Raw genomic sequence first — 11,807 nt, 5'->3', positions numbered from 1 at the left:
AGTGTCCATGTTATAGCTTAATGGGAAAATGACATGAAAAATCTCTGAATTTTGACCTCAATGTGCAATGTAATCCTTGAATTTTTAATTATTTCAATGTGATCTCCGAACTTTAATTCAATGTTTAATGCGATCTCTGAACTTTTAATTTGTATAATATTATTCATAAACTTTTAATACATATTCAATATAATTCTCCAACCTATACCTGCTATTGCACAGTATGGTGCGGGTGAAAGTTACCCGTTACAGCAAACAGATTCCAAAAACCCAATTTTCCTTTTTGGGCAAATCCAAATCCAAGTTACCGATGGTAATAAACCTGCTTCTTTTGGGAGCCGGAGGATGTCCCCGTGCAACCTCAAAACAACAAAAGAACACAGCAGCCAGCACACCCTCTTAAACCCACTACTGCACCCTGCGCGATCCTAGCTCCTCAGATTCTCAATCTCAAAGTTCTCAGCTTTTCCCTCAAGAAGCGTTTCTCTTGTGCGTGCTTTTCGTCTCTTTTTCTGCTTGCTTTTCGATCCATGGAGGCTTTTTCGAGCACGGTGTTCGTGTCCCGAGTCCCCGAGACATGCCCAGTTCTGAGCAGCCCCGTTTGTTCGATCAAGTCGCCCAACCAGCGAATTGGGTGTCTCCGGATGATCGAAAGTAGTCACTTTGGCGGGCTCAGAGCTTGCGCCTGGACGTCCCAAGGGCTCGGCGAGGGCGAGGGCGAGGAGGATAGGCCGTCGGATAATGGGATCGATTTGATGTCCGAGGATGCTGTCTCTCCTTCCCAGGTATTGTTTAGTGTCTGTCCAAGTTCTTAAGTTCTTTTCTCCCTTTTTAACTGTGGTTTTGATGACGACTCTGTGCGTGACTCGTATCACCTTGATGGGTTTATGCTTGTTTTGGCTAGCTTGAGAGATGAGTGGCAGAGATTTTGGGAGAGAATTGTAAATGTGGTGTGTTCACTTGTTCATTCGGTGCTGAAGAGAGAATTGGTATGACTAGAATGCTGTAACATAATCATAGAAAAACCTACAACTCTTGTGCGGTTTCTTTTTTTGCAACTTGGCTTGCAGGGGGAAGTCTCTGATCCAGACTGAACGTAGTATTTAATTGTAAAGAAATGAGTTTGATGTTAGGAAGTCACTGGCCGAGCATCTATGTAGTACCATTGACAAACAAGCTGAAGGCTTTCTGGCCTACGCATGATTTTTTGGGAGGAAGAATATGCTGCCTATCTGCCCGCTCAACAACCTAGGCCAGATTAGGCATAAGACGAGTGCTGCGTTAATGCAATCAACAATTCGGATGTTTCTATGAGGAGAATAAGGACAAATGATGTATGGAGAGTCTCTAGTTACCTGTTGGGAATGGTTAAAGCACTTTTATTATATGCTGTCATGTATTATGGCATTTGTGGTCCAAGGTAGAGTCAAAGTGTCCCAGAGAATTTTTGTCCTAACTAAACAGCCCGAACTCTGAAGAAGCATCCTCTTGCCCTAGATTCGTAATATTCTCTGTTTTTGTTTCCATTTTGCACATGGAAGCCGTTCTTGCTCTTTGACATGGTGGGTGGGGCCGTAACTTTTGATCTGAACTTGTTGAGATCAGTTTGTCGTTGGGTCAGACTTTGCTGAACATACCAAGTCTCATGAATTCATAGTTATTGATGATTGTTCGCCAGTTATTGGGGAAAGGAGAACAAAGCCTGGAAGTCAGATTCTTTGATGCTTAGATATTTGGCGAAGTGGTTCATTTAGTTGGATACTAGAACTAATAGACCAGTCAGTGTCAGGGAAAGTGTTATTTGAGCTGATTTGGCCTATTGATTACTTAGCGTACTCATCCATGGGTGCTTCGGAGACTACTGCGTGATAGAAGAGCTTTGTATCTTAACTCTCTGGAAATATTTTGCTCCTGATAATGTTGGCAATCATTTTACTTCTCAGATGTGCAATGCTGCTTAGATATTTTGCCTTTGATGAGAGATGATGATAGTTCGAGTTTATTTTCCCCATCTTATTGTCCTTTGCTTATTGGGCTAATTTCAACCATGTGAGCATGGAAATTCCTGTTTTAGCGCAGTGTGTTATTGAAGGCTTTTGTATTTCTTCGTTAACCTAGTCATTATACATTTTCTTGTCTTAAGGGTGATGTGAGGCTGAACCAACACAGTGAAATGAATGTGGATAAGACAGTAGAGAATGAGATGCCTCTTTCAGTCCCATATGGAAGCGGCACGAGAGCTGGGCTTTTCAGAACACCAATATCTGGTGGGGTCCAAAGTGCAACCTCGGCTCATGGTTTACCTCGGCCAGCATTGGCAGTTCGCAATCTGATGGAGCAGGTAAGTTCTGATTCTTGCTCATTTCTGTCAGTCTTCAGTGAGCACATATCGATGGAAAAACCTGTCTTTTGGCTTTGGTTCCCTCCCAATTGTGTTATTGAGTAGATTCTTCTATGCTGAAGCTGACATGTGTGATTCCAGGCCAGATTTGCTCATTTGTGCACCGTAATGTCTCGGATGCATCATCGACGGGAAGGATACCCATTTGGTTCGCTGGTGGATTTTGCACCCGATCACATGGGCCGTAAGTCCCTAATATTCCTAGTTTCGGTTGGAGACATAGGCGTTGTTGAAATGTTAGTGATATGTGGTGAACTCTCTGAATTGTGCACCTTACTCAAGAGTCTTAACACTATGATTGTTAGTGTCGGGTGGAGACCAGCCTCCTGTTTCAATTATCACGTCCAGCTCAATGACTAGTACAGGAGTTTAAACTATATTTGGCATTTGGTTGATCCATTACTTTAGACTGCTTTTATTAATTTTGAAAACTTTGTTTGCAACATCAACATTTCTCTGGTAACTTGGGCTTAACATGGTTGACTTGAATATTTTGTCTCAGTTATGATTTTTATTATTGTCATTCCCCTTATCATTGGTTGTAATAGATATTGCCTTGTTTGATATTGTAGACCCTATATTTTCGTTTTCACCCTTGGCAATCCACACAAGGAACTTATTGGCTGACCCTAGATGCACCCTAGTTGTGCAAGTAAGATTCTTTTCTTGATGGTCTGATTTTTAATTTCTCTTTGTCTGGATTTAATTAATTGGTTGTCCTTTTGTCCCCTCAGATACCTGGATGGAGTAGCTTGTCAAATGCGAGGGTGACCATTTTTGGTGATGTTTATCCCCTTCCAGAAGACCAGCAGGTGACCATTTTTGGCTTGACAAATGCGACGCTTTGTTTGAGAATGTTGTCTTATGGATTTAAGTAATTTGTCCCATTGAACTATTGGGAGTTAGAAATGCCAGAAATACAAATTATGTGACTCGTGACTTTATTTTCCTTCTTGTCTTATATTGTGGTTTTAATTCAGCTGCTATTTGCTTCCAGTTCCATGCATCTGTTTACAAATAGCATTTGCATAAATTATGTGGCAAAAAAGTGGATCCCCCTATTGGTATTAATTTCTCTGTATGATATTCCTATTTTGGTTTAGTTATTTTGTTCATGAGCTTTTTGTGTTGCTAGGAATGGGCGCATAAGCAATACATGGCTAAACATCAGCAAGGGCCTTCCCAGCAGTGGGGGAATTTCTACTATTTTAGAATGCAGAACATCAGGTGCGTCTTTGGTTTTATCATGTAAATGCTATCTTTAAAGTGGAGACATGGATGTTATGTCACATATGGTTGTCTTTGATGATAATAATCTTTGCAAAAGCAAGTTATCCATTTCCTATTTCTCTTTTTGGTGGTTTGGTCAAGGCTATCCATTTCAAAGGGGCTTCTAGATCTTCACAGAGAGCTAAGTTTTGATTCAAGCAGGAACTATTTGCCTGCTCCTGCATGTAAAAGGATGATGTTGATTATGAAATAAATCAATCTCTCTTGATCTAAAGAATGATTTCATATGTTTGTTATGGTGATTGGTCATAACAATCCCATATCATGTTGGAGCAAGCTCTACTTTTGTGACTGGAGAGATCAAAATGGTGCTCAGATTTATTTAGATCAACATCTCATTTCCAATAACTCTTTGGTTGCTTATTTACTGGCTCTACTCTGACTATCAAATTACATCAATTTGGTCTTATAATCCACACGCTAATAATATATCCTATCTTTGAAGTGTGAAATATAGCACTTACATTGTAATGATTTATTTTAACATGCATTTGGACAATCTGAAAGGAAAATAATTACGTTTACACCTTTATCATTGGATTGTATGCCAATTCTTTTTCCCGTGCCTTTTGTGACTTACTCTTCTTATCATTATTTTATGTCTTAGTGAGGGAACTAACTTTATTTGTGGCCATCAGTGACATATACTTTATTGGAGGCTTTGGCACTGTTGCTTGGGTTGATGTCAAGGAGTACGAGTCCTTAGAACCTGATAAAATTGCAGTTGATGGAGGCGAGCAAAATCTAAAGGTTGAACTGTTAAACTTTACTTTCTGAAATAAAGATTAGGTTGTTGCAAAATATGTGAACCATCTTTTCCATGTATTTAATTGATGCGATTTATCATCGTCATCATCGTCGCTGTCGTAGAACTTATTATCCATTTTATTTGGTAAGAATCAGAAGATGACAAGGATTTGCTGATATAGGGTTTTAGATGAATATACTCTTTATCCTTCCTGAATTTCCCTGGACAAGTTATTCTCGTTGTACTTGTCTGTTGTAGCAGGGGCTTAATGTGGTGTATGTCTTCATCTCCAGGAACTCAATGCAATATTTTCTAAGCCCTTAAAAAGGCTTCTGTCGACCGAAGGTGAGGTAGACGATGCTGCTCTTATATCAATAGACAGCAAGGGAACTGATATTCGTGTCCGGCAAGGTGCACAGGTACTTGCGCCATGTAACGATGTGATTTTGCTCTCTGCATGTCACTGGTGGTCCTGTAATGAAATTCATGTAGTTCTTTTTCTGCAGTTTAATATACAGAGGATATCATTTGATGAAGGGCATGCTGTCGAAACCTTGGAGGAAGCTAAGGCTGCCCTTTGGAAGCTAATCAATAAGGGTAAAGTGCCATATTTGCAGAAATAGAAGACAGGGGTTGATGTCAACACAATCTTGATTTTTCAGGACCTTGTTCACCAGAGAGGTGATTAGAAGCGAGTGATGGATGACAGAGCTACCGAGCCAATCATTGCATCATTCTTGAAGTTTTGCTGTACTTTGAATGTGTTTGTATAAATTAGGACATGAGAGTAAAATAATTAGGCACTCTCGCTACTTCAAATAACATAGCTTGTTCTTAGCTTCTTGGCAATTGTTTGATTCTCGGTAAATTAATGTTGTATTTTTAGTTTCTCTTGCGGGATCAAACTCTCAGATCCGAGTATTGACCTATACCCCGCTCTTATCTGCTGCGCGCCATCATACTCTTTTGGCAGTGATCTTTTCTGGGATACCAGTTTTGACAGGCTGTGCTGGAAGTAGAAAGGATCATCACGAATTTTTGAATTCCATAACAAGAGAGAAGTAATCCCTGACTTCTGTTTTGTGATTGAGAACTGAATTGCTTGTACATCATCATTCGCAAGCACAAAATGGAGGTCAAAAGTCACATCTGAAACGCAACACACTGACAAGGCCAAAACCCAAGAAATGCAACATGACAAAGTAAATAAACAATCCTCTTGATTTAACACAGAAGACAATCTGCTCAATAACGTAACATTCCCCCAACTACATCAAAGCCAACCCCCCATTACAAGAGCTAAAGCCCTGTAAAAATATGGTAAAAGAAAGAATTTTTCTTAAAGCTATACACAAGAGGGAACAAAAACACTTCTCAATTTTAAAATCATCCCAATCTGACTGCCCCATGTAACTATGAAACATCGCTACTACCGCCAACATCAACAAAGCAAACAAAATATTTGTCGACAGAAGGAACAGAGTTTTCACACACATAGTGCTACACAGGTATTACATCGATTTTTGATGTGTCTTCGCATCTCAGAACAATGCCATCAAGGCTCGCGGGAAATATACATCGCGCCCATTGGCATCCAGTGGTAAATGGTTCAGGGGGAGGCACGATCATGAGCATGTTATCATTCCTCTGGACGATACCCATCACGCTGACTGTACTGCCTTCTTTGATGTACCTGCAATAACAGCAAAATCAAATTCGACGTCATCACATAGAGCATTACATATGTTCATGTCCACATGGTAGCTGGAACTACTGGGATGATTAAAAACAAAGTCTAAGAAGCATGCCAAATGACAATATACAGGTCATATCTAGCATAGATAACCCACAATTCACTTCAAATTCATCTTTACATCCTTGCATGCACCAGAGACATGCTTGTTTATTTGGAAAAAAATGTGGACAGATCTTATTCTCTCTTTAGCCTAAGTATGCTCGACAACTACCGCAATTCAAATAGATAGACAATGACTAGGGTGCATAAGAGATAACAATAAGTGGCAATTATAGGTTACATCAAAACCTCCATGTGCTTTCTTTACTTAATATTCCAATATATATTATCCATTAAAGGTTCAGAGGAACTTTTACCAAAATATTCGCGGCCACCAAATGCTATCCTTTCAGATAACATCTGTCAAATGGGAATGCTATAAAACGAAAAATTTCAGTGTCAAATGCTGGCCAGATAGCTCTAAAGCTAGAGTACTTACATGCCTGAGACACAAGGCCTGCTACCACTGGAGACAATGCTCATAGCTGAGGCAGAGCAATTAAAAACATATGGCAAAACAATTCCAAGGCAGAATTTTACAAGTAAGGAAATCAGTTTACATGTTGAATACGTGTTCTTTACGGCTAGTAGAGAAGGGAAACAAAGATATGCACTCTCCTACACAGATGATCATGATACAGATTACATTAGGCTATAAGACGAATATTCAGGAACTCTTTACCCTTCTTTCAGTCGCATCACACGATCATCACTTGAGAGGTTCCTCTCCCCCAGCCACCTGATGAACTCGGGAGACATATCCTTATTTGATGGATTAACATCAATGATAATGGAATCATCCACGTAAGGAGTAACCCGCGCACCATAGCCAGTCTTGACCAAAGCTCTCAATCCAGACTGGAAATCCGAGATGTAGAAGTCCACAACATGTCTCTGTCATTAAGCAAGAAGAAATATAGCATTTAGAAATGCCAAAACCCTTAAAAATCTGTGAGAGCATGCTGCTTTACAGCCCCAAAGATTGTCGTAGCAAAACTCAAAAGAACCAAACTTGGTCGAGGGTGTGAGATCCAATCAAGATGATGATCGATTTTTTGTAAGTCTATTGAAAGAATAAGCCATAAGCCAGGAAGTGATGCATCAAATATTTTGATGAAGAACGGTGTCAAGAATTACATTCAGAAAGAACAGGTTTCCTACGTGGATTATAATTCGAAGAAATGAATCAACCATGGGAACAAATTAAAACATGACAATACGATCAAACATACAATGATAATTAACCTACTTATAAAAACAAATTAATGATGCTTAACTTACTTCTGCTGATCTAAGTCCCCATGTAAAACGACGATGTTTAGGATTGGCTGCTTTCGAATCCCAACCTCTATACTCATACAAACTTGTAGATGTATAGACACATCTAGGCACTTTATGGAAAGATGACTGAAGGGGCACATTACCACATGTGATCACCTGTAAGAATTACACATGATTATAAGGTGAAATCGAGGGAATCCCTACTTAAGGGAGAACAAATGAGACGGACCCAAAATTAACTTCCTTCAATAATGAGATGAACACACAAATTACTGAATACAGCTTCCAAACTTGACTGAAATCCACATACATCAAAATGCCAAATTCACCAAAGCTTTGATTCATACGCTCTCTCTCTCTCTCTCTCTCTCTTCCATTTCGTACTTAGTATGTACCCACATCATCCACTCTCTCTCTCTCTCTCTCTCTCTCTCTCGCGCGCGCGCACCATTTCGTGCTTAGTATTGCAAGTATATACCCACATCATCCATGAGACATGCCTAGGTGTCTACATTCCTCATCCCTCATCGAAGTATAGGTCCATTTTACCAACATAGGCTTCCAAAGCTTCATATAAAGGACACGTAACTTCTCCCTCCTTTCTTCCACCTATGTATATACCGTAAATGTATTGCCATTTCTCTTAAAAGCTAATAGAGCAAACATATCTCATGTCCATATTGTTAAAGAACTGTTCTGACCACCTTCCAAATAGAAAGTCTTAACACAACATTCCAAGAATGTCAGCCATCCGCACATCAGAGTGCACCTGGGTTTCACTCTTTAATGGTTAGGCTCAACAACCAATGTCCAGATAGAAAATTTCAGGAAAATACATCCACATCATCAGAGGGCACCTGGGTTTCACTCTTTAATGGTTAGGCTCAACTACCAATGTCCAGATAGAAAATTTCAGGAAAATACATCCACATAATTCCAGCATAGAACATGCAAATAAAGATCCTACTTGACCCATAAGGGCTTTGAAAGTGGCATACCCCTGAGACCTTCACAAACTGGCCGTTTTTTGCAGTTCTGAGATCGCTATCAGGATAACGCGCGATATAGTCTGTGATAGCCTTTCGTCCCCTGCAAGTGTTCCATGTGAACAATGTGGCAACCAAGGCAAAGAGGACCACGACCACAATTAGAAGAATGGCATTGTGAACAGCTCCAAGTATAAAACCACCAGCAATAAATCCCATCACGAATATTAGAATCACCGACCAGATTATCGACTTCGGCAGGTTCCTCAAGAAAGATGATTCATTATCTTGGGTTAGAGTAGTAACGGCTTGAAGGTGAGCAACAGAGCTTTGAAGTTTCACTGACCCAACAGATTCAAGTGGTCCAGACACTTTTCGAGGGGCCCCGGATGAGTTCAGTGGACCTGAGGAAATAGGACCTGATGTGATGAGACCTGTGGTTGGAAGAACTGGAGGGATAGGGCCAGAGTTTTGGCGCGTAACTCCACCAGATTGAGGACCAGAAGACTTTTTTATAGGTTCTCCATGTTTATTTAGTGGCCCGGAATTCGTCTTCTTCATTGAAGAAGAACCGGACATCTGACCAGAAGTTACAGGACCAGATGCAGTGTAGCTTGCCCGACCAGAAGTATTATGCATAATAGGACCGGAGTGTGAAGCAGCTCCACCAAAAGATCCAGTCCTCGAAGGGGCACCTGCAATAGGCCCTGATTTCCTAGATTTGGAGCCATCTGTAGGGATGTCAAACATTTTACCCAGTTCTCCAGATTTTTTTATGTCACCACCTGTATAGGGCATGGCAACGGAACTCATGGTCGGAGTCTTTTCCTTCGGCTGCTCTGGCCGCCCTGATACGTATAGGCCATTGCTTAGCTGATGAGATGGAAATCTAGAACCCATCCAGCCTATCTAGAGAGGCCACGAAGAAACCAAAGTATATGCTACAGATCAATAGGAGTTCAAGTATCAGCAAAACGCCTGCAGATAAGAATGAAAAAAACATGCTGTTTAGTAGACTTAGGGGAGACAAAAGTAGAAGTAATAACAGGCAAACCTAGTCCTGAGAATAAAAATGTCAAAGGTAAACACCAACTCGACAAGCAACTGATGACAAGAGAATTTGAACAATGAAGAATCATCAGCTGAAGAACATCTGCGAACTACCATTTGAAGTCACAATTATAAAACTACCAGTCTGGGCGATACAATTTTGGAAGACAGAAAAAAACAGAACGAGGAAAATGATATCTAAAAGCTTCAAAAAGCACAAAGCAACTAAGTACGGCGACATATGAAGCCTGTTGTAATATTAAAAGTACATATATAGGAAAGTATTAGTTGGTAAAGCTTTTGGAAGAGGCAAAAAGCATGTAAAATCAAGTTTATCACGAGATCCTATTTTCAAACCAGTTCAGCAGAAAACAAAAGATAACTGAAATAGTGAAGTGTGGAATAGCAGCATTAAAAACCTATGACCAGATCAAGCACACGATTTGACAAATCCAAATACACAAGATTAAACAATAATCACGGAAGAGGACTAAGCGCCCACCAAACATAATATAAGAGGCAACCAGTACGATATCCGGGAAATAAAGGATAAACGTGCCATGTGCTTGACAGTATCACCTCCAGGATAGCCAAGTGTTTCTCACAAAAACGAAAAGGCCAAAGAGAAAAAGAACCATATCCAGGAATAGTACATGGTATACTAGCCAAACCAAAAAACTATAGTAAATACTAGATAGTACATTTTTTATGAGATGGAACCACCTCGGCTCATAAGGTACTTACTTCTTCACAAGTAAAAAGCCCGCAATAAAAACTCATTTTGGCCACTTCTCTTCCAAATCTTAGCAAGCAATAAGAGTAATATGTTACTTGCGATTCCAGAGTGGAAGAATACGGTCCCCTTATAAGATTCCTACAGAAGAATTTCCCGAACCAAAATACCAGAAGCATTCCACCCCACTCCCCCTCTCCCCCAAAAAAATTGCAAGAAGCTTGCTCAAACAAAGCAGATCTGAAGCGAGATTACAGACTGAACTTGTAAGCGTACCGTTTGGATCGAGAGAGGTTTCGAGCAATACGTAAAGGAAAAATCCCCAAAAGAATATGCTCAAGAATGCGTCATCTCTCCGTTCTATACCCGAGATCCAATCATTGAGTTGAAGCATTCAACATTTTTCAACGCTGAGAATGTCGCATTCGCTATACTATTTTTCTTTTGCCATTTCCAGCAACACCAACTAAACAGGAGCTCAGATGGGGAAACGAGAACGAAAAGAAGTGGCCACAGTAAAAGTCAAAGAGATAGAGACCAGAATGCTAGATAAGAGAACTAAGTCCAAAAAGTTAAAAAGGATGGCTCTGAAAGGACTCACTACCCAACTCAAGCCAAAACAAAAATCAACCAATGACCAGATCTGCATTTTGAACACACCCAGTAAAGGGAAACAACATTAAAGAAGATGGGGATGGACAAATGCGCCAGAAGCAGCCATAACCCGGCGAAAGGGAAGACCTTTTTCCCTTGGGGAATTCAAGACTTCGAAATGCAACGAGCCCAGGAAAGGAAACAAGAAAGCGAACGGACCATACCTGCGAAAGAAGAAGAAGACGACAAAGAACGGCGAGTATCCTCAAAGGAAGACGGCGGGGGGGGATCAGAGACAAGGGAAGTGGGTGGAGCCGGAGTGAAGGAACTGAGATCTCGTCGACGACGCCACCACACTCGCACTCACAGTCGCCATCTCCATTCTGTTTTCCTCTCTTTCTCTCTCTTGCGAGAGCCGCAACAACTGGTGGTTGTCTTGTCCGGCAAAAACCACCAAATAACCCCCCCAGGTTCTCCCCTTTTCCTTAAATTTTTAAAAACAGAGAGAGAAAACACCTTAAATTATTTTGGAGTGAGGAGCTGTTTCTCCTGAAAACACACCCTTCCACCTTCTCTGTCTCATCATGTTCTGTCCTCTCTCTCTCTCTCTCTCTCTCTGATCCTTTTCTGCTCTCCAAGGACCAAAGTGACCTGATCGTGCTGTTGAATTGTCGTGACTGCCCCTGCTCGGTGGCATGACCGGGGGTTTCTTGGAACATTCCTCGTGGAAAAATGATGAAGTCGACAGCTTAAAAAACTTGGCTTGATGATCGGTTCCAGCTAAAGAACATGAGGTTGGCAAATTGCATACTTTTACCAACGCCATATAAAATGACGGTGGTCATATATATCAAAACTGATTCGTTAAACGGGTAAATAACGCAATAAACATATATCGAATGCGACGTATTACTTTACAAACTCGTTCA

The 11,807-nt window shown here is 40.7% G+C and overlaps 2 protein-coding genes across 6 annotated transcripts; one reads left to right on the top strand and one right to left on the bottom strand.

The window, feature by feature from the left end:
• Window positions 1-237: 237 nt before the first annotated feature.
• Window positions 238-5,415, top strand: LOC115681705 (uncharacterized). 2 transcript variants are annotated; one of them, XM_030605740.2, is made up of 9 exons: window positions 238-785; window positions 2,144-2,341; window positions 2,483-2,585; window positions 2,974-3,053; window positions 3,136-3,213; window positions 3,537-3,628; window positions 4,330-4,441; window positions 4,733-4,858; window positions 4,932-5,415. In XM_030605740.2, the coding sequence occupies exons 1-9, from the start codon at window positions 531-533 to the stop codon at window positions 5,025-5,027; spliced, it is 1,140 nt and encodes a 379-aa protein (XP_030461600.1). In that variant the 5' UTR covers window positions 238-530; the 3' UTR covers window positions 5,028-5,415. The 2 variants fall into 2 exon arrangements, with proteins under 2 accessions (XP_030461600.1, XP_030461599.1); XM_030605739.2 differs by having other exon boundaries at window positions 242-785; window positions 4,946-5,415.
• Window positions 5,416-5,642: 227 nt separating this feature from the next.
• LOC115681702 (uncharacterized membrane protein At1g16860-like) lies at window positions 5,643-11,496 on the bottom strand. Of its 4 annotated transcripts, XM_030605735.2 has the most exons (6): window positions 11,103-11,496; window positions 8,743-9,479; window positions 8,514-8,604; window positions 7,516-7,671; window positions 6,917-7,128; window positions 5,643-6,132 (listed from the first exon to the last, which is right to left on the bottom strand). In XM_030605735.2, the coding sequence occupies exons 2-6, from the start codon at window positions 9,399-9,401 to the stop codon at window positions 5,940-5,942; spliced, it is 1,311 nt and encodes a 436-aa protein (XP_030461595.1). In that variant the 5' UTR covers window positions 9,402-9,479; window positions 11,103-11,496; the 3' UTR covers window positions 5,643-5,939. The 4 variants fall into 4 exon arrangements, with proteins under 4 accessions (XP_030461595.1, XP_030461592.1, XP_056167767.1 ...); XM_030605732.2 differs by having other exon boundaries at window positions 8,514-9,479; window positions 11,103-11,494; XM_056311792.1 differs by lacking the exon at window positions 11,103-11,496 and adding an exon at window positions 10,561-10,924 and having other exon boundaries at window positions 8,514-9,479.
• Window positions 11,497-11,807: the final 311 nt, after the last annotated feature.

This window comes from Syzygium oleosum, unplaced genomic scaffold (genome assembly GCF_021117445.2).
Source record: "Syzygium oleosum isolate NSW1041296 unplaced genomic scaffold, Sole_v2.1 Sole_v2.05, whole genome shotgun sequence".
Lineage (NCBI taxonomy): Eukaryota > Viridiplantae > Streptophyta > Magnoliopsida > Myrtales > Myrtaceae > Syzygium > Syzygium oleosum.
Note: the sequence above shows the minus strand (reverse complement) of the source record. Positions and strands in the feature narration are given on the sequence as shown.